The sequence below is a fragment of the Loxodonta africana genome, chromosome 19, assembly GCF_030014295.1.
Source record: "Loxodonta africana isolate mLoxAfr1 chromosome 19, mLoxAfr1.hap2, whole genome shotgun sequence".
NCBI lineage: Eukaryota > Metazoa > Chordata > Mammalia > Proboscidea > Elephantidae > Loxodonta > Loxodonta africana.
This window is the reverse complement of record NC_087360.1, coordinates 81,870,280-81,892,505: the sequence shown is the minus strand read 5'-3', so window position 1 is coordinate 81,892,505 and position 22,226 is coordinate 81,870,280. Positions and strand designations below refer to the sequence as shown.

At 49.3% G+C, this 22,226-nt stretch overlaps 2 protein-coding genes across 8 annotated transcripts in view; one reads left to right on the top strand and one right to left on the bottom strand.

Annotated features, from left to right (window-relative positions):
* LOC135227207 (long-chain-fatty-acid--CoA ligase 1) overlaps nucleotides 1–22,226 on the bottom strand; it is a 179,205-nt gene that overhangs the window by 61,377 nt on the left and 95,602 nt on the right. For 5 of the 7 annotated variants that reach the window (XM_064272942.1, XM_064272945.1, XM_064272948.1 and 2 more), the window contains exon 1: nucleotides 4,359–4,471. The exons of 1 other annotated variant lie outside the window; for it this stretch is intronic. The gene's annotated coding sequence lies outside the window, so the exon portion shown is untranslated. Of the gene's footprint in view, nucleotides 1–4,358; nucleotides 4,472–22,226 lie in introns of those variants that run through there. One more of the 7 variants, XM_064272943.1, reaches the window with a different exon arrangement.
* On the top strand, nucleotides 3,763–5,546 carry LOC135228203 (basic proline-rich protein-like). The gene is made up of 3 exons (XM_064271945.1): nucleotides 3,763–3,908; nucleotides 3,973–5,374; nucleotides 5,433–5,546. The coding sequence occupies exons 1-3, from the start codon at nucleotides 3,763–3,765 to the stop codon at nucleotides 5,544–5,546; spliced, it is 1,662 nt and encodes a 553-aa protein (XP_064128015.1).

Here is a 22,226-nt window from a genome sequence, read left to right as displayed (position 1 = left end):
AATACGACATTTATCAAATGTTTAGTAAGTCACTCCCAGAATGAGGAAATGATATAAAGGGCATTCACATGCCCTCCTTTTATGCCCTAACCTCTTTTGAATTGTCTTCCCAAGCCACAAAATCCTTATTTCAGCAGCTTTTGCGTAGAATACAAGAACCCAAGTCCATCAAACCCATTATAAACAATAATTTAAATCAGTGTCAATTTCAACATAATGAAAGCAGAAAACTTTTGATGATAACAAACCTAGACCTGAGCCTTAAATTATCCCCCGAAGTCTACTTTAAACCAAAAAAAAACAATAGTTCAGTTTAATTAGTAAAGAATGTCTGCCTTGAGCGCTGTGCTCTTTTAAATTATCTACGTGGGATCAAACTGACAACAGCAACTCTGAAGGTTAGATAAGAGGCTTAGGGGGCAACGAGCCTCTGTTAATGGGGGGGGGAGGAATTCAGTAAAAAGAGGCTGAGAATGGATGCACAACCCGAAGAATGTAAGCAATGCCACTGAATCCTACACGGAAAATTGTTAGATTGGTGTATGTTCTGCTGCGTGTATTTTCAACAATAACCAAAAATAAATTATTTTTAAAAAAGTAAGAAATGTTCTGAAATAAACGTTTGTTCCTAAGTATCTAAGAATTAGAAAAAAAATAAACAAATAAATTACAACATATCCCATACAACATACAATGCAGTCTTCAAAAGAGTATGTAAACAACATGAAAAAATGTTCCCAATAATTTAGGTGATCACATTAAACTATCAACATTTTTGACTTCCGTTAAAATTATATACTTAAAACTTTTTAAAAACAGGCTTAGGAAAAAAGATTGGAGGAATACACCAAAATACACTGTATTTAATTTCTGGAAAATCTTTTTTTTTTTTTTTAATATTTCCCAACTTTTCTACAATAAGCATAAATTACTTTTACAATATATAAAAAATAAATACAGCTTTTCGAGAGCAAATGATTCTGGTTTCGGTATTAGGCAATTTTTTATTTAACACTTGAAGACCAGTGACTAATTTATGGAAGAAAATTAGCCCACATACCTACAAGGAAGGGTGCGCTGGTGGCCCAGTGGTTAAGTGCTTGGCTCCTAACCCAAAGGCTGGCATTTTGAACCCACCATTCTCCCCTTCGGAGAAAAATGTGGTAGGTTACTCCCCTAAGGATTGCAGCCTTGGAAATCCTATGTGGCAGTTCTCCTCTGTCCTACAGGGTCACTGTGAGTCAGGATCAACTGCACAGCAACAGGTTTCGGACCTACAGGGAGCCTTAGATTTTGCAGATAAGATACGCATCTCCAGTAGAAGGTACCTTTCCAAGCAGGCTGCACGGGGGGGCACAGTCCCCAACTCTATGTAGGTTTTGTTCCCAGAATGTCAAGTCTCTCCAAGGCTCCACTGTATTTTATCCTCCCCTCTTGATTCCACAAAAGGTTATAATTTCCTGAATACTGTGTTGTCACCAGCACAGTCAAGAACTTGTAGCTATCAGGATATAGAAAAATAAATATCACAAATCATGTTACAGCTGGCTTTTGTCACTGTGATACGGACAATTGTTTCAAATTATCTGTCACCCCAGACTTACACAAACTAGAATTTCTTATGCACTGGCATTTAGCATTTTATGGAAGTACCTGGTGATAAAGTGGCAATCTGAGCTGCTGCCATAAACATGGCTAAAATCTCCTCTACCTTCTTAGTTCATAAAGTCCAGCTACTGCTTTGTTTCCTTAAAAGTTCTCAGAAATCCCTTTAAATACCAGTATGATAAAACTCAAACTCAACCACCGACAGTTTCAGATCAGCTCTGTTCACTGAGCACTATTCTCCAGGCACGAGTGTCAACGTGCAGCGACCCTACTGTATTTGTCTGACCACCTCGAGTTGGACAACTTCAACAGAAACTCTGGGACCTTCAATTTACCTTAGGTCTGCCTGATCACCGCCTATCAGAGAGTAAGGCTTGAAGAGGGCTTAGGTTACCAACAAGTTGGAGCTGCCTTAGAAGAAATTCTTTTCTATTTGGCAGCACAGAAATATGATGCATTAATGAGTATGGTCAACCCAATGATTTCAGACACGTATCCTACCAGCAAGACTGTCCATAAAAAGCTAATGGATTCTAACTTCACCGAATTTGGTTACAAAGGATGATGGGCACACAAGACTAAAGCACACCTGTTTTAAATGGCAAACTTGCTGAATAAATCCAACAACTGACCTTAAAAACTATACTTTCCTCTAAGGTTATTGAGCATAAACACCTAGAAGTTACTGGTATTCCTATACTCTTGCTCTTTCCAACAAAAGAAGACACTTTAAGGGAGAAGGAGAAATTTCCAGCTGTAATAACAAGACTACCTGATCTTCCCCTAAGCCCCTCCACCAAGCACACATCCGTATTTCCACAAGACAGCTACATTAAAACTAAAGGTGTAGAAAAGAAATAAAATTTAAAAAATGAAAATAAAGGTGTAGAAGGCCTGGATGTCAAGTACGACACTATGGCACACTGGCCACTTTCAGTTATTGCAAACTTCACTCAAAGGCAAAGAGATGGCTATGAAAACTACCTGTATTGTACAGACACCTGCACTTATCACATGTATCTACCCCTGAAATGTCAAAAATTTTTAAGTCCAGGGATTTCTTTTCAGGCAGGATGTTTGCAATATTAATAAAAAATACTGCCAAAATATGCATAACTGAAATAACAAAATACGCATATCAAAATGCTTATAATTGTGGAGGAAGGGTGATTTTTTAAGTCTTCTGTATTCACAGTAAATTTGGAAGACAAAAAAACAAAACAAAACCCACCTGTTACAGCTGATTCCAACTCACAGAGACTCTATAAGACAGAGTAGAACTGCCCCACAGGGTTTTCCAGGTTAGCAATCCACCGCACTACCAAGGCTCCCATTTAGAAGACAGATCCTTAATATGTCTGTATTAACTATTTAAATGCCTGTATTATTATTTAAGAAGGTATTTATGAGGTGTGGCGTAGTGGTTAGGCGCTACGGCTGCTACCCAAAAGGTCGGCAGTTCAAATCCGCCAGGCGCTCCTTGGAACCTCTATGGGGCAGTTCTACTCTGTCCTATAGGGTCACTATGAGTCAGAATTCACTCGACGGCAATGGGGTTTTTATGGGGTGTGCTACTTTTAAAGATTTTATTTTTTTAGTCATAGAATTTTATCTCAGGAAAGGCTTTAGTCTAATGCAGTTTTCTCAGGTTGAGTCAGGACAAGAAATAATGTCTCTGAGCCCTGGTCCTGTGTGATAAACCACACCACACTGGTTCCAAATTGGCAAAAAACAACGGTTCCTTCAACAAGCTCTGTGTACTCTAGCTCATCCAGAGCAAAAGGTGGACCTGCCAAGTCCACCTGAAAAAGCAAAGAAAAAAAATCAACAGAGCTTTTTGGCTTGATTTAAGCAAATATTTGTTTTCATTGAGATAACTACAGGTTAGGGTGTGCAACCTGGATCACAAACTGCGACGTTCGACCAGTTTCTCTCGGGGTATTGCGGATACTCCTGCGCCAACAAGGAAGCTTAGCCAGGGTACTCAAACCAAAAAAAAACAAAACCAGTGCCGTGGATTCCGACCCACAGCGACCCTACGGGACAGAGCAGAGCTGCCCGTAGAGTGTCCAAGGAGCGCCTGGCGGATCCGAACCGCCCACCCTGTGGTTAGCAGCCACCAGGCTGTCCGAGGGTCCTCGAAGGGCGCTCTTAATGCCCACTCTCCAGCTCCGCATTAAGCCGGCCGGCCGGCCGCGGGCAGAGGCTCTGCAGCCCACAGCGCACAGCCTGCCTCCAGCTTCTGGTCCCCGTGCTCGGGCCAGCCGGCCGCCGCCACCCGGGCCCGCCGCGAGCGACCAGTGAGACCCTTGCTCTCCCGTCGCAGGGGACCTGAAGCCACCGACGGCCTCCGGGCTACGGCAGCGGGCACTCGCCGCGAGGACCTCTGCCTGCGGCGGCGGCTCCGACCTCCGCGCGGCTCGCGCCGAGGCGCACTCCGCCTTCCACGCGCCGCCACCGCCCCGGAGGCCGCCGCCCGCCGCCGGCTTCGCAGGGGCCCTCACCGCACACGCCGGGCGCCGACCCGCGCGCGTGCCCCGGGCCCACGGCGCACCGGCCCGCGCAGCCCCCGGCGGCCGGCCTTCCCGGGCTCAGCGCAGGAAGCGGCGGCCCAGCGGCCTCCCGTCGCCGAGGCCGGAAGAGCGGGACGTCGCCAGGGGCCGACCGGCGGCTCGCGCGCCCCCGCCGCCGCCTCAGCCTGCGGACACGGCCGAGACCAGGGGCGCCGCCGCGGGGAGAGACGCACTCACCTCCCCGCTGGGGCCGTCACCGCAGCCCACAGCCCTCCCGGCGCGGGTCGGCGAGGCTATTTAAGGCGCCGCAGCCGCCCCCTCAGCCGCCCCGCCGCCGCAGCCGCCTCCGCCGCGCAGGGAGGCCACTGCGAGTGCGCGTGCCGCACCCGCCCCGCCCTGGCCCCGCCCTGCCCTGCCGCGTGCCCGCCTCCCCGCACGGCCCTGCCCCGGCCTGCCGCGTGCCCCCTTCCTCGCACGGCCCCGCCCCGCCCTGCCGCTCGCCCGCCTCCCCGCACGGCCCCGCCCCGGCCTGCCGCGTGCCCCCTTCCCCGCACGGCCCCGCCCCGCCCTGCCGCTCGCCCGCCTCCTCGCACGGCCCCGCCCCGCCCCGACCACGCCGTCCTGGCCCCGCCCTGCCCTGCCGCGTGCCCGCCTCCCCGCACGGCCCCGCCCCGCCCCGACCACGCCGTGCTGGCCCCGCCCTGCCCTGCCGCGTGCCCGCCTCACCGCACGGCCCTGCCCCGGCCTGCCGCGTGCCCCCATCCTCGCACGGCCCCGCCCCGCCCTGCCGCTCGCCCGCCTCCCCGCACGGCCCCGCCCCGCCCCGACCACGCCGTCCTGGCCCCGCCCTGCCCTGCCGCGCGCCCGCCTCACCGCACGGCCCCGCCTCTCCTCTACCCTGCCGCGTGCCCGCCTCGCCGCCCGGCCCCGCCCCTGCCCTGCCCCGCGCCCGCCTCCCCGCACGGCCCCGCCCCGCCCCGACCACGCCGTCCTGGCCCCGCCCTGCCCTGCCGCGCGCCCGCCTCCCCGCCCCACCCCGCCCCACCCCGCCCCTGCCGCGCGCCCCCTCCCCGCCCCTTCCCTCCCCCGTGGGCTCCGGGCGCGCGGGCCGGCGAGCAGGCGGGCAAAGGCAGCTGGGAGGTCCTGGGCCGCCCTGGATTTCCCAACAGCTCCTGGAGGGGCGAAGGGAAACTTTGAGCGTCTGCGGCGCCGAGGGGAGCCGGCGCCCTCTCCCGTCCTGCACACGCGGCCACGTGCCTCCCCGACTTCTCGGAGGGCAGGCCTGTCTGCCGGACGGGCCTCGGTGGCCAGGGGCGCTCCTTCCTGCTCGCCTTCGGCCTGGATGTGCGCGACCTCCACACGGGGTTTCGCCACAGCCCGGGCGTGGAGGACTCTTGTGTGGACTTGGCGATGCGGTCGACCTGAAGCAACCCTGGCCGAACCGGGCCGGCTGTCGTTAGAGCAGAAGGCACGCTCGGCATTGCTCAAGGGCGGTGCTTCCCTGCCAGGCTCCCGCCGCCTGTCCACCCTGCTCAGCCCTGGCCGCGTCCTTTGCAGGCGTTGGTTGTGCATCGATGCGATGCCGGTTTGGGGGCTTAGAGGCCGGCGGAATTTCCTTCAGGCTCGCATCTCGAATGTTCTCTCCCCTCTTAGCGGCTGAGGCTTGCCAGTGTCGTCGAACTCTAAGAGCAGTCTAACAGTGGTCCCAGTTACAGTGGTGCTTGTGCCCAGCCCTGGGTGGAAAAGCTGTGACCTAGTAGTGCTTTCAGCTCGGTGGATGAGAATGAATGTTCTAATGAACACCTCTGGTGATGACAGACACTGCTACACAGGCTTCATACACAGTCTTCTTGAATCTTCCAGGCCTGTGGGGTAGGTGCTGTCATCATTCCCGCTTTACAGAGGAGGGAACTGAAGCACAGAGAGGTTAAATCCTGACGCGTAGACTGCACTTGGAACTCAGCATAACCAAGGCGCTGTACTCACCCTCGGGTCAGGCCGCATGGGCTGACACTTGGGGCCTCAGCACACTCAAGGGGACTCCAGCAGCCAATATGGTGAGACTTGCCATGGGCTCCTCCATTCTTCCAGGACACCTGGGCATGGCAGCAGCAATTGTTTCCCCCCACGGCACGTAGGGCACCAAGGTAGAGTGATGGTGAGGGCAGCCCACACGTGCGAGCTTCTGGGACAGCTCAGTACTTCTATGCCCTTGCTATGTTACTCTCCCATCTAAATGAAAAACTGAACGCCACTTTCGTTTCTTTGTTTTCCCCTTGGCTAATCCTTGGTTTCTCCACTGAGGTCTTTCTCCCCACCCATGACTTCATCATTTTAGCCTCTCCTTTCTCCTCTTACTTCCCCAACGAGTCCTTCGGCCTGGTCCCTCCTCAGGCACCTCGGAAGTTCTGTGGACAGTTGTCAGTGGTTGTCTCACCTTATCCCTTCCCTCTCCAAGATGCTCTTCTCTCTAACTGGGATCCTGTCCCTGGGCTCCAGCCTTTAACGCAGGCGGTTACATCTTCAGAGTGCGGAATGCACCGTCTGGGATTTGACCAGAATCAGAAGGCAGCTTCACTCCCCAGAACCTCAGCTTTCCCCTCTGAAAATAAGGAGCTGAACTCAATGATCTCTCAGGTCCCTTTCGGCACCAATGCTCTTTTTAAAAACTGTTCTCCCTAAATCATTTCAAAAAAGTTCAAAATTTATGTGGTTGTCCTGTGACCATCAGATAAAGATTTTGATGGGAGGCAGCATTGAACAGTGGGGTTGGGCAAACCTTCACTAGGCCTCATTTCATCCTCTTTACGACAGGAATAAAAATATCACTGTCACCATTCCCAAAACCAACCCTAGAGACAGGGATTGGCCTGGACTGTAAGATAGACAATGATACTGGTGAGGAGTGAACTTCGTGGCTAAGGTAGGCACGTGAGACTACGTGGGCAGCTCCTGTCTGGTGGCGCGATGAGATGGAAGAGGAGGACAGGAGCTGGTTGAATGGACACAGGGAATGCGGGGTGGAGAGGGGGAACATGCTGTCTCATTAAGGGGAGAGCAGCTGGGAGTGCACGTTGGGGTGTGTATGGCTTTTTGTATGAGAGGCTGACGACTTATAAACTTTCACCTAAAGCACAATAAATAAATAAAACCAGACATTAAAGAAAAAAAAAATCCACTGTCTTAGTTTCCTAGTGTTGCTATAACAGAAATACCACTAGAGGATGGCTTTAACAAACAAATTAATCTTTCCATAGTTTAGGAGGCTAGAAGCCTGAATTCAGGGCTCCGGCTCTGGAGGAAGGCTCTCTCTGTCTGCTCTAGGGGAAGATCCTTGTGTAAGCTTCTGTAGCGTTCTGGGTGTTCCTTGGAAATCTCCACGTGGCAAGTGCCTCCTCCTCAGTTTATGCTTCTCTGCCTGATCTGCTCTTTTTATATTTCAAAAGTGATTGGCTTAAGACACACCCTGCGCTGACATGGTCTCATCGATATAACAAAGAAAACTCTGTTCCCCAAAATCGATTACATCCATAGGTATAAACCCGTTGCTGTCCAGTGGATTCCAACTCATAGCAACCCTATAAGACACAGTAGAACTGCCCCATAGGGTTTCCAAGGAGCAGCTGGTGGATTTGAACGGCCGACCTTTTGGTTAGCAGCCAAGCTCTTAATCACTGAGCCACCGGGGCTCCATACCCACAGGTATGGGAGTTTGGATTTATCACACATATTTTGGGGGGACACAATTCAACACCTACCATAGGAGAGTGTTGTAAGGACCGATAGCCCACACCCTCAGTCTTCTCATTAAATGAATGTTCCAGACTCCATAGCTGAGGGTTCCATTTTGTGGCTTGGGGAGAGGTAGGAACCCTCTTTTCTACTTTTCTTTTTCCAGACATCTTTCTGGCCAAATGAACAAGAGTCAGGTGGATGTTGCAGTGGAGCAAATCTCCTAGCAGAAGTTTGGGCCTCTTTTCAGTTGCCCTGGCTTCAATGGTATTTTGGCCTGACTCAGATTTTGTGGTTAATTCTGGCTAGATCCAAATCTACACCTGTCTAAAACTGATTGATTGTTCTTCTAGAGAAGCTAAAGACAGTGGAAATCCTTTTGGGGCCAGCTGATTGATAGGTTCACAATGGCCTTGTCTCAAAAGCTCCTACTTGTGTACCTGCTTCTTACCAATTACAAAGTTGTGATAGTCGTGATTATTATTAACCTTCTACATCTATTACTTTTGAGCACAGTCCTCTGAGGTATAGTCACGTTAATTAATAACAGCCAATGTGCTTTTAATTCTAGACCTTGGTAATTGGATGGTTAAAGAAAGAGTTGTCATCAGCGGTTTGTCACTGAACCTATTTTGAGGCTGCATCTACACGGACAAATATCTGTCTCTTCATGAAACTGTAAGTGCCTAGAGAGCAGGCACAGTGTCATTAGTCTTCATAGACCTTTGCACGCCTTCCAATACCCCTGCGTGTCCTAGCATAGTATTTTCACATTAAAAACAAAACAAACCTGTTACCGTCGAGTCGATTCTGACTCATAGCAGCCCTGTAGGACAAAGTAGAAATGCCTCATATTTTCACATAATAGCACTCAGTTGTTGAATTGGACATTTTTTCTAACTACTCACATGTGGTCAATGGCACCCAAGGGTGGATCCAGGTTTTGTGGAGCCTAGAGCTTATATATAATTTAGGGGACACCTTTAAGAAAAATTATAAATAAAAATTAGATACAAAAGTGAATGTTTCTTTAGGATAATAACAGAGTCACAACAAAATACAAATTAAAAAAATTTGCAACACCATAAGTTTCACAAAATTTAGAAAAGCAACCTAAAATTTCTATCAATTCCTTTTTCCAACCTCTATAATAAATTTTTTCTTACTTTTTAAGCTGCATACTCATTAATTGCTTCTTCATATGACATTTTAAATAATTTTTAGAACAGTTAGATTCACAGAAAAATTTCATAGTTCCCATAAACCCTGCAGCCAATTTCCCTGTTATTAACATCTTGACCCTGATTTGATAGTTCTGAGGAGTACTAGTCAGGCATTTTGGACAATGTCCCTCTGTTGGAATTTATCTGATGTTTCCACGATTAGACAGGGGTTACTGGTATTTGAGTACGAGATTACACATGATATTTTTATAACATAGTTATCTAGAGAGGCTAGAAAGAAAATTCAGTCTTTCCTCTAACATGGTTGATGCATTTTTTTTTTTAACTGATAGCTTTGATTAGATGTTGATGAGAGCCAAATCTTCTGCTTTCAAATTTAAACCAGTGCTGATTGGAAGAATTTTCAGTAGTCTAGCTTGTGGCCATGTACATTTCAAAGCTTGTATCTCTTCCACCGTCCACATACTTTCAGATGCCTTAGGACACTTTGACATGGAGCTCTGACATTTGGTCCTGAACCTTCCCACTAGCGTACTGGGTGAGTTGACCGAGAGGGCGGAGGAGCAGTCCTGAAGTCATTCTTATCTTGGGAAGGGTAGGAATATACATGCAAGTGACTGACTGTACTCCACATAAATATATCCCCCAAGACCCAGATAGATGAATGCCCGACTCCATTTCCCCTTAGCTGGGTTCCAGAAACAGCAATGGCCACTTCAGTACCACCAAGGGAGGAGTTGTGACCAAAGGGAACTTGAAATAGTGACAACAGTGTTAACTAATTGCAGTTAAATTATCTTATTTTTTAAAACCTTTGCAGAAACGTTTAACTGTGTGAACATATTGCTAGGGCCCCTCCCAAGACCTTATGAGAGTATTCTCTAAGTGAGGGGCCCTAAAAATTCACCTGTGTTAGCTGCACAGTAGACCTGCCCCAGTTGACAATGGTTTTTGCAGCATTATTGTGCTACCGATCAGGCTGGTTAGCGTAACTCTCTTGAGCTTCCAGCAGTCGGGAATAAGGACTGTTCCCACCAAACTGACACTTGTCTGGGGCACTGTGTGCCTTCTCTAAGTGTTATTGATAATGCCCACACAGCCTTCAAGGGCCCCAATTAGGCCATGACCCTCCCTTGCACCACATCCCTTTTATTTTTCAAATGCACTTGATGCACTGACTTAATTAACTTTGTGAAGGACAGCCAGCTAGTCCACAGCTGCCTAGGCAGTAACTGCCTCTGCTGTTCCCTCTTCGTTCTCGGCCAAACCCCACCAGCTGCCCTAGACTCACTCCTTAGGCCATCTCCTGGCTCGCAGTTCTGCTCCGTCACACAATTCCCCCGGTGAGGCCAAGGCTTTCAGACCTCATCCTGCCCCAATGCCAACACCCCACCAGCTGCCCTAGACTCACTCCTTAGGCCATCTCCTGGCTCGCAGTTCTGCTCCGTCACACAATTCCCCCGGTGAGGCCAAGGCTTTCAGACCTCATCCTGCCCCAATCCCAACACTCCACCAGCTGCCCTAGACTCACTCCTTAGGCCATCTCCTGGCTCGCAGTTCTGCTCCGTCACACAATTCCCCCGGTGAGGCCAAGGCTTTCAGACCTCATCCTGCCCCAATCCCAACACCCCACCAGCTGCCCTAGACTCACTCCTTAGGCCATCTCCTGGCTCGCAGTTCTGCTCCGTCACACAATTCCCCAGGTGAGGCCAAGGCTTTCAGACCTCATCCTGCCCCAATGCCAACACTCCACCAGCTGCCCTAGACTCACTCCTTAGGCCATCTCCTGGCTCGCAGTTCTGCTCCGTCACACAATTCCCCCGGTGAGGCCAAGGCTTTCAGACCTCATCCTGCCCCAATGCCAACACCCCACCAGCTGCCCTAGACTCACTCCTTAGGCCATCTCCTGGCTCGCAGTTCTGCTCCGTCACACAATTCCCCCGGTGAGGCCAAGGCTTTCAGACCTCATCCTGCCCCAATGCCAACACCCCACCAGCTGCCCTAGACTCACTCCTTAGGCCATCTCCTGGCTCGCAGTTCTGCTCCGTCACACAATTCCCCAGGTGAGGCCAAGGCTTTCAGACCTCATCCTGCCCCAATGCCAACACTCCACCAGCTGCCCTAGACTCACTCCTTAGGCCATCTCCTGGCTCGCAGTTCTGCTCCGTCACACAATTCCCCCGGTGAGGCCAAGGCTTTCAGACCTCATCCTGCCCCAATGCCAACACCCCACCAGCTGCCCTAGACTCACTCCTTAGGCCATCTCCTGGCTCGCAGTTCTGCTCCGTCACACAATTCCCCAGGTGAGGCCAAGGCTTTCAGACCTCATCCTGCCCCAATGCCAACACCCCACCAGCTGCCCTAGACTCACTCCTTAGGCCATCTCCTGGCTCGCAGTTCTGCTCCGTCACACAATTCCCCAGGTGAGGCCAAGGCTTTCAGACCTCATCCTGCCCCAATGCCAACACCCCACCAGCTGCCCTAGACTCACTCCTTAGGCCATCTCCTGGCTCGCAGTTCTGCTCCGTCACACAATTCCCCAGGTGAGGCCAAGGCTTTCAGACCTCATCCTGCCCCAATCCCAACACCCCACCAGCTGCCCTAGACTCACTCCTTAGGCCATCTCCTGGCTCGCAGTTCTGCTCCGTCACACAATTCCCCCGGTGAGGCCAAGGCTTTCAGACCTCATCCTGCCCCAATCCCAACACCCCACCAGCTGCCCTAGACTCACTCCTTAGGCCATCTCCTGGCTCGCAGTTCTGCTCCGTCACACAATTCCCCCGGTGAGGCCAAGGCTTTCAGACCTCATCCTGCCCCAATGCCAACACCCCACCAGCTGCCCTAGACTCACTCCTTAGGCCATCTCCTGGCTCGCAGTTCTGCTCCGTCACACAATTCCCCAGGTGAGGCCAAGGCTTTCAGACCTCATCCTGCCCCAATGCCAACACCCCACCAGCTGCCCTAGACTCACTCCTTAGGCCATCTCCTGGCTCGCAGTTCTGCTCCGTCACACAATTCCCCAGGTGAGGCCAAGGCTTTCAGACCTCATCCTGCCCCAATGCCAACACCCCACCAGCTGCCCTAGACTCACTCCTTAGGCCATCTCCTGGCTCGCAGTTCTGCTCCGTCACACAATTCCCCAGGTGAGGCCAAGGCTTTCAGACCTCATCCTGCCCCAATCCCAACACCCCACCAGCTGCCCTAGACTCACTCCTTAGGCCATCTCCTGGCTCGCAGTTCTGCTCCGTCACACAATTCCCCCGGTGAGGCCAAGGCTTTCAGACCTCATCCTGCCCCAATCCCAACACCCCACCAGCTGCCCTAGACTCACTCCTTAGGCCATCTCCTGGCTCGCAGTTCTGCTCCGTCACACAATTCCCCAGGTGAGGCCAAGGCTTTCAGACCTCATCCTGCCCCAATGCCAACACCCCACCAGCTGCCCTAGACTCACTCCTTAGGCCATCTCCTGGCTCGCAGTTCTGCTCCGTCACACAATTCCCCCGGTGAGGCCAAGGCTTTCAGACCTCATCCTGCCCCAATGCCAACACCCCACCAGCTGCCCTAGACTCACTCCTTAGGCCATCTCCTGGCTCGCAGTTCTGCTCCGTCACACAATTCCCCCGGTGAGGCCAAGGCTTTCAGACCTCATCCTGCCCCAATGCCAACACCCCACCAGCTGCCCTAGACTCACTCCTTAGGCCATCTCCTGGCTCGCAGTTCTGCTCCGTCACACAATTCCCCCGGTGAGGCCAAGGCTTTCAGACCTCATCCTGCCCCAATGCCAACACCCCACCAGCTGCCCTAGACTCACTCCTTAGGCCATCTCCTGGCTCGCAGTTCTGCTCCGTCACACAATTCCCCCGGTGAGGCCAAGGCTTTCAGACCTCATCCTGCCCCAATGCCAACACCCCACCAGCTGCCCTAGACTCACTCCTTAGGCCATCTCCTGGCTCGCAGTTCTGCTCCGTCACACAATTCCCCCGGTGAGGCCAAGGCTTTCAGACCTCATCCTGCCCCAATGCCAACACCCCACCAGCTGCCCTAGACTCACTCCTTAGGCCATCTCCTGGCTCGCAGTTCTGCTCCGTCACACAATTCCCCCGGTGAGGCCAAGGCTTTCAGACCTCATCCTGCCCCAATGCCAACACCCCACCAGCTGCCCTAGACTCACTCCTTAGGCCATCTCCTGGCTCGCAGTTCTGCTCCGTCACACAATTCCCCCGGTGAGGCCAAGGCTTTCAGACCTCATCCTGCCCCAATGCCAACACTCCACCAGCTGCCCTAGACTCACTCCTTAGGCCATCTCCTGGCTCGCAGTTCTGCTCCGTCACACAATTCCCCCGGTGAGGCCAAGGCTTTCAGACCTCATCCTGCCCCAATCCCAACACTCCACCAGCTGCCCTAGACTCACTCCTTAGGCCATCTCCTGGCTCGCAGTTCTGCTCCGTCACACAATTCCCCCGGTGAGGCCAAGGCTTTCAGACCTCATCCTGCCCCAATCCCAACACTCCACCAGCTGCCCTAGACTCACTCCTTAGGCCATCTCCTGGCTCGCAGTTCTGCTCCGTCACACAATTCCCCAGGTGAGGCCAAGGCTTTCAGACCTCATCCTGCCCCAATGCCAACACTCCACCAGCTGCCCTAGACTCACTCCTTAGGCCATCTCCTGGCTCGCAGTTCTGCTCCGTCACACAATTCCCCCGGTGAGGCCAAGGCTTTCAGACCTCATCCTGCCCCAATGCCAACACCCCACCAGCTGCCCTAGACTCACTCCTTAGGCCATCTCCTGGCTCGCAGTTCTGCTCCGTCACACAATTCCCCCGGTGAGGCCAAGGCTTTCAGACCTCATCCTGCCCCAATGCCAACACCCCACCAGCTGCCCTAGACTCACTCCTTAGGCCATCTCCTGGCTCGCAGTTCTGCTCCGTCACACAATTCCCCCGGTGAGGCCAAGGCTTTCAGACCTCATCCTGCCCCAATGCCAACACCCCACCAGCTGCCCTAGACTCACTCCTTAGGCCATCTCCTGGCTCGCAGTTCTGCTCCGTCACACAATTCCCCAGGTGAGGCCAAGGCTTTCAGACCTCATCCTGCCCCAATCCCAACACTCCACCAGCTGCCCTAGACTCACTCCTTAGGCCATCTCCTGGCTCGCAGTTCTGCTCCGTCACACAATTCCCCCGGTGAGGCCAAGGCTTTCAGACCTCATCCTGCCCCAATGCCAACACTCCACCAGCTGCCCTAGACTCACTCCTTAGGCCATCTCCTGGCTCGCAGTTCTGCTCCGTCACACAATTCCCCAGGTGAGGCCAAGGCTTTCAGACCTCATCCTGCCCCAATGCCAACACTCCACCAGCTGCCCTAGACTCACTCCTTAGGCCATCTCCTGGCTCGCAGTTCTGCTCCGTCACACAATTCCCCCGGTGAGGCCAAGGCTTTCAGACCTCATCCTGCCCCAATGCCAACACCCCACCAGCTGCCCTAGACTCACTCCTTAGGCCATCTCCTGGCTCGCAGTTCTGCTCCGTCACACAATTCCCCCGGTGAGGCCAAGGCTTTCAGACCTCATCCTGCCCCAATGCCAACACTCCACCAGCTGCCCTAGACTCACTCCTTAGGCCATCTCCTGGCTCGCAGTTCTGCTCCGTCACACAATTCCCCAGGTGAGGCCAAGGCTTTCAGACCTCATCCTGCCCCAATGCCAACACTCCACCAGCTGCCCTAGACTCACTCCTTAGGCCATCTCCTGGCTCGCAGTTCTGCTCCGTCACACAATTCCCCAGGTGAGGCCAAGGCTTTCAGACCTCATCCTGCCCCAATGCCAACACCCCACCAGCTGCCCTAGACTCACTCCTTAGGCCATCTCCTGGCTCGCAGTTCTGCTCCGTCACACAATTCCCCAGGTGAGGCCAAGGCTTTCAGACCTCATCCTGCCCCAATGCCAACACCCCACCAGCTGCCCTAGACTCACTCCTTAGGCCATCTCCTGGCTCGCAGTTCTGCTCCGTCACACAATTCCCCAGGTGAGGCCAAGGCTTTCAGACCTCATCCTGCCCCAATCCCAACACCCCACCAGCTGCCCTAGACTCACTCCTTAGGCCATCTCCTGGCTCGCAGTTCTGCTCCGTCACACAATTCCCCCGGTGAGGCCAAGGCTTTCAGACCTCATCCTGCCCCAATGCCAACACTCTCGTTTTTGTTTCTTAAAGCGGCATGAAGATTTTATTGAGTCCATGTTAAGAAAGAAGTTATGAGCATCCTGTCCTTCTAACCCAACCAACTTCTCATTGCCAACAGGTAAAATTCAAACTCTTTACAAGGGTTTCTGAGAGGATCAGTTGGAATCTCAAATCAATCTACTATAATTCAGTTCCCCTTTGTTCCACTTCTTTATTGATACTAGCTGCGCATGTGACCCTAACCACTTGAAGCTAGGGCAGATCTCACAAGTCAAAGGACGCAGTCTTCTAGAGTGTGAAGTTGGCCAAGACTTCAGATGCCAGTCGCAAGCCTGGGAGTCCCCATGACACCCTCACTTCTCACCTACTGCTATAAATTCAGCATTTGCCCACTACCACTTTTTTTTTTTTTTTTTTACTTCAGGATGCCAGCCACAAGCTCTGCGGAGTCCCATTTCTACTCTTACTTCTGACCTGCTGGCTCCCACTACTCCCTTGAGTTGATAATTTACCAGAATGATTCACAGAACTCAGGAAAGCTCTATTAGGATTAGTTTTATTACACCAAAAAGGATACAACTCAGAACCAATATAAAGAAGAGACACATAGGATGGATGAGGTCTGGGAGGGTTCCCATCATGATCCATCCATGTCCCAAAAAGTTATGTGCTACCCTTTCACATGCCATCAGTGTATTTCACCAACCAGAAAGCCTGTGGAGTTTCTGTGTCCAGAGCCTTTATTGGGGGCCTCATTATACAGGCATAACTGACTGAATCACACCCCCACCCAGGTCTGCTGATATCACTGAGTGGTCTTTTTGGCTTGGCCATCCCCCACCTTAGTCACCTCATTATCATAAACCCTCAGGTATGCTCTGGAGGCCTCATCAAGACATTTCAACCACTGGGGAAATGCCAAGGTTTTAGAAGGTATCCCTCAGGAACCAAGAACAAAGATCACATTCTTTGGGTAAAGTTAATATAAACCCCACAGTTTCTGAGGCACCCTTCGTTCTTCACTGTGGTGGTTAATGTTATATCAGCTTTGCTAGGCTTTGATTCTCAGTGGATTGGCAGATATTATGTAATCATCTTCCATTCTGTAATCTGGTGTGAGGAGCCAATCAGTTGCAAGGGGAGATTCCTTGGGGGTGTGGCCCGCGGCCAATATGTATGGGTGTTCTGGCCAAGCTCCCTCTTCTTCTCCCCCTCCTCCTCAAAAGCCAAAGGACTTCATCAAAAAAGTGAAAAGACAACCCACAGATTAGGAGAGATAAGTGTCTAATATCCAAAATACATTAAAAACATCCACAACTTAACAACAAAAAGACAAATAACCCAATCAAAAAATGGTCAAAGGGCTTGAACAGACATTTCACCAAAGAGGATACTGAAATGGACAACAAGCACATGAAAAACTGTTCAACATCATTAGTCATTGTTGTTGTTAGGTACCCACGAGTCAGCTCCAACTCATAGCAACCCCATGTACCACAGAACGAAACACTGCCCTGCCCTGTGCCATCCTCACAATCGTTGTTATGCTTGAGCCCATTCTTGCAGCCACTGTGTCAATCCATCTCATTGAGGGTCTTCCTGTTTTTCGCTGACCCTCTACCTTACCAAGTGTGATGTTCTCCAGGGACTGGTCACTCCTGACAACATGTTTTAAGTTTCCCTAAGTGAGGAGGATTGGTCCATAGACACCATGGGGAGTTGGTAGGACTTGAATAGCTCATTTGTCACCCCATGTCCCCGGGGGCAGAACACCAGAACCTGTAGTTGGTACATGGGCTCAGAGAGATGTTGAAACTGGACAAGTGAAGCAACACACAGCCTTTCTCCACCTCTGCTCCCCCTTCTCCATGGCACTGAGGACTCCTGCCTGGTGCAATCACCAGCCCACACGCCTATACTAACCACATCGAAGATATTGATCTTATATGCTCCTTGGGAATTTCCTAGGGTCCCCAAGGGAAGAGTCCCTGGTAGAGTAGAAAAACCAAAAAAACCAAACCTGTTGCCGTCAAGTTGATTCCAACTCTTAGCAACCCTATAGGACAGAGTGGAACTGTCCCATAAGATTTCCAAGGTGCTCCTAGTGGATTCCAACTGCTGACCTTTTGATTAGCAGCCGTAGCTCTTAACCATTATACCACAAGGGTTTCTGGTAGAGTAGAAAGATCACTGGATTTGGAATTACAAAGATCTGAGTTCACGGCCTGATTCTGCCTCTTACTAGTCATGTGACTAATCTCTCTGAGCCTCAGTTTCCACATCTGAAAGTGAGGGATAGCATTCGCCAGCACTGAGGGTTTAGGGGCCTGCCACATAATAGGCACTTAATAAATGTCATCTGTTTTTATCTCTTTGGTTCCAACTTCCCCATAGCAGACTACCAGGGTATGCCATAACCATTTTCAAGTACCTGGCACTAACAGTTTGGCACATGTAGTCAGTAACGGGCTGGGGTTCCGTTCTAAATGCAAGCCTTCATGTGTTCACTTAGAAGTATTCACTGAGAATTTACTATGTGTTAGCTACAGTAGGAGATGCTAGAGTGTGTAGGTGTGTGTGTGTGTAGGTGTGTGTGTGTATATTTGTAACTGCCAATGCAGGGTGTACAGAGATGAATATAATCATGGAGAACTCGAAGTCTGATAATCTAGTATCTGTCTGACCCTGGAATCCAGTCTCTTCTAAAAATTTTAGCACAAGACGTCTTACTTCATTATCCCACCAAAGAGACATGGTATTCCTGACGCTTCAAACATTTTGGCTATGTGATTAAAGTCTTAAGCTTATTTGGGGCCCACCAATATGTGTACTAATTGTTTAATGAGAGGCTAGTTTGTTCTGTAAACCTTCATCGAAAGTGCAATAAAAAAAAAAGTAATTAAAAAAAAAGATGTAGGCAGCTGACATACGTGTGGGGCTGTGGTCACTACTGAAAACATTTGGATACTTGTGCTCTTGTGGTTTCCTCTTCGAGTTAGTCAACCTACGAGAATGTACGAAGCTTCCACTTTGACAAGCACCTGACTTTTTGATAATCTGGGGAGGTTACTGAAGGCTTCAATAATTGTAATTTTCTGAAATCTCTGCCTCCTGGCTGTCCTTCCTAATGATGTAGCCCGTGCCGTATCTCATTAATTCGCATGTTAAAATAAATAAAGCAAGAAAAGAAAATAGTACAGTGGCTTAGTTTAAACTTTAGGTTAATAAGCCTGCTTCCATTTTTCTCCTCTTCAAGTGTATTCATCTTTACCATCAGTTCTCATTTACTGAGCACCTTGTATTGTGCACAGTCCTGGGCTAGGAACCTCGGGACTATAAGACATGGGTTCTGTTTCTAAAGCCTTTTTAAATGAGTTGGGAACATAAAATGTATTTATTCAGAGATGAAAAATAATACAAAACAGCACATGAAAAAAGTCAAATGAGCGGTGCGTTAGCTTATGGTAGTAACAATAACTCTTCTTTTTCTTTTCTTGCTTTATTAAAATCTTTAGAGTTATAGTAACAGAGGTTTGTTTTTCAAACTCATTACAGGTCTCCACAGATTTTTTTCATTCTCAAACCCTGGTTGGAAGGGCAGCCCCTCTTTAAGAAGATGCTACTCTTAGGTCAGAGGAGAAAGGGCAATGGGAGAACTGCAAGATAGCACTCAACGCTTCTGCTTAAGCATGACATATGTACTTCTGTTCACATTTCATTGGCCAAATCAAGTCACAAGCCTGGCGTCAATGGGGTAAATATTCTTTCACAGGAAGGGCAGAGGATAATAGTGACCAATAATCCAATCTACCTTGAGTAGTGTAGAGAGAGTCCTACAGGGGTCAAGATGCGGGAAAACTCACTGGGTAGAGCAGCAGTGGGGGACAACTCAGGTGGTGGTGGTTGAGGGGGCTTTAAACAATGTTTAAGACTTAGATAAATGGAGTAAGGCAAGGGGTGGAAAGTGTCCAAGACACATTCAAACCAAATCCCATTGCCATTGAGTTGATTCCTACTCATAACGACCCTAAAGGACAGAGTAGAACTGCCCCATAGTGTTTCCGAGGAGCGCCTGGTATATTCGAACTGCCTACCTTTTGTTTAGCAGCCATAGCTCTTAATTACTATGCCACCAGGATTTCCAAGACATCTTCAGGCAACAGGAAATAGACAACTTTGGACGAGTAAAGGGTTGTAGGAGACAGATTGTTTAGGAAAAAGACTGAACTACTATGTTGTTGTTGTTGTTGTTAGGTGCTGTTGAGTCAGTTTGACTCATAGCGACCCTACATACAACAGAATGAAACACTGCCCAGTGCCATCCTCACAATCGTTGTTACGCTTAAGCCCATTGTTGCAGCCACTGTGTCAATCCATCTCGTTGAAGTCTTCCTTTTTTATTTGCTGACCCTCTACTTTTTTTTTTCTACTTTACCAAGCATGATGTCCTTCTCCAGGGACTGATCCCTCCTAATAACATGTCCCCAAAGTATGTGAAACATAGTCTTGCCATCTTTGCTTCTAAGAAGCATTCTGGTTGTCCTTCTTCCAAGACAGATTTGTTCCTTCTTCTGGTTGTCCATGGTAATTCAATATTCTTCGACAACACCACAATTCAAAGACGTCAATTCTTCTTTGGTCTTCCTTATCCATTGTCCAGCTTTCATATGCATATGAGGCGATTGAAAACGCCATGGCTCGGGTCAGGTGCACCTTAGCCTCCAAGGTGACATCTTTGCTTTTCAACACTTAAAGGGGTCTTTTGAAGCAAATTCTCCCAATGTAATGGGCCTTTTGATTTCTCGACTACTGCTTTCATGGTGTTGATTGTGGATGCAAGTAAAATGAAATCCTTGACAACTTCAATCTTTTCTCCGTTTACCATGATGTTGTTTATTGGTCTGGTTGTGAGGGTTTTTGTTTTCTTTGTGTTGAGATGTAATCCATATAGAAAGCTGTGCTCTTTGATCTTCATCAGTAAGTGCTTCAAGTCCTCTTCATTTTCAGCAAGCAGGTTTGTGTCATCTGTGTATCGCAGGTTGTTAATGAGTCTTCCTCCAGTCCTGACGCCCCGTTCTTCTTCATATAGTCCAGCTTCTCAGATTATTTGCTCAGCATACAGATTGAATAGGTACGGTGAAAGGTGATGCACACCTTTCCTGACTTTAAACCACACGGGACCCCCTTGTTTTGTTTGAATGACTGCCTCTTGGTCTATGTACAGGTTCCCTATGAGCACAATGAAGTGTTCTGGACTTCCCATTCTTCGAAATATTATCCATAATTCGTTAGGACCCACACAGTCGAATGCTTTTGCATACTCAATAAAACACAGGTAAATGTTTTCCTGGTATTTTCTGCTTTCAGCCATAATCCATCTGACATCAGCAAGGATATCCCTCTTTCCGTATCCTCTTCTGAATCCAGCTTGAATTTCTTGCAATTTCCTGTCACACTGCTGCAGCCACTTTTGAATGATCTTTAGCAAAATTTTACTTGTGTGTGATATTAACAATATTGTTCAGAATTTCCAAATTCTGTTGGATCACCTTTCTTGTGAATGGGCATAAATATGGATCCCTTCCAGTCGGTTGACCAGGTAGCTGTCTTCCAAATTTCTTAGCATAAACAAGTGAGTACTTTCAGTGCTGCATCTCTTTGTTGAAACATCTCAATTGGTATTCCATCAATTCCTGGAGGCTTGTTTTTCACCAATGCCTTCAGTGCAGCTTGGATTTCTTCTTTCGGTACCATTGGTTCCTTATCATAGGCTACGTCCTGAAATGGTTGAACGTCGACCAATTCTTTTTGGTATGGTGACTCCGTGTATTCCTTCCAACTTCTTTTGATGTTTCCTGCATCATTTAATATTTTTCCAGTAGAATCCTTCAATATTGCAACTAAAAGCTTGAATGTTCTCTTCAGTTCTTTCAGCTTGAGAAATGCAGGGCATGTTCTTCCCTTTTGGTTTTCTATCTCTCTGTTGAACTACTGTGTACAGACACACAATACATAATAAAAAACTGTGTTGCTGATATGTCAATTCCGACCCACAGTGACCCTACAGGACAGAGTAGAACTTTGCCATAGGGTTTCCAAGGAGCAGCTGGTAGATTATTGCTAATATTTATTGAAAGGAGCCCTGGTGGTGCAATGGTTAAGTGCTCGGTTGCCAACAAAAGGTTGGTGATTTGAATACATGAGAAAATGCTCTCGATCATTAGCCATTAGAGAAACACAAATTAAAATTAAGATGAGATACCATCTCACTCCAACAAGGCTGGCATTAATCCAAAAAACACAAAATAATAAATGTTGGAGAGGCTGTGGAGAGATTGAAACTCTTATACACTGCTGGTGGGAATGTAAAATGGTACAACCACTTTGGAAATCTATCTGGCGTTTTCTTAAAAAGTTAGAAATAGAACTACCATACAACCCAGAAATCCCACTCCTCGGAATATACCCTAGAGAAATAAGAGCCTTCACACGAACAGATATATGCACACCCATGTTTATTGCAGCTCTTCTGCTTACAATAGCAAAAAGCTGGAAGCAATCAAGGTGTCCATCAACGGATGAATGGTTAAATAAATTATGATATATTCACACAATGGAATACTACGCATCCATAAAGAACAGTGATGAATCTGTGAAACATTTCATAACATGGAGGAACCTGGAAGGCATTATGCTGAGTGAAATGAGTCAGAGGCAAAAGGACAAATATTGTATAAGACCACTATTATAAGATCTTGAGAAATAGTATAAACTGAGAAGAAAACATACTTTTGTGGTTATGGGAGGGGGGAGGAGGGAGGGTGGGAGAGGTTATTTACTGATTAGATAGTAGATAAGAACTACTTTAGGTGGAGGGAAGGCCAATACTCAATACAGGGAAGGTCAGCTCAAGTGGACTGGACCAAAAGCAAAGAAGTTTCTGGGATAAACTGAATGCTTTAAAGGTCAGCGGAACAAGGGGAGGGGGTTTGGGGACTATGGCTTAAGGG

What these genes read in the sequence shown, in the direction of transcription:
- LOC135228203 (XM_064271945.1), top strand. Translation starts at nt 3,763, where the DNA reads ATGCCCACTCTCCAGCTCCGCATTAAGCCGGCCGGCCGGCCGCGGGCA. An exon ending in GGGCCCGCCGCGAGCGACCA is followed by an intron (nt 3,909 to 3,972) that starts GTGAGACCCTTG and finishes GGGCTACGGCAG; the next exon opens with CGGGCACTCGCCGCGAGGAC. An exon ending in CGTCCTGCACACGCGGCCAC is followed by an intron (nt 5,375 to 5,432) that starts GTGCCTCCCCGA and finishes CTCGGTGGCCAG; the next exon opens with GGGCGCTCCTTCCTGCTCGC.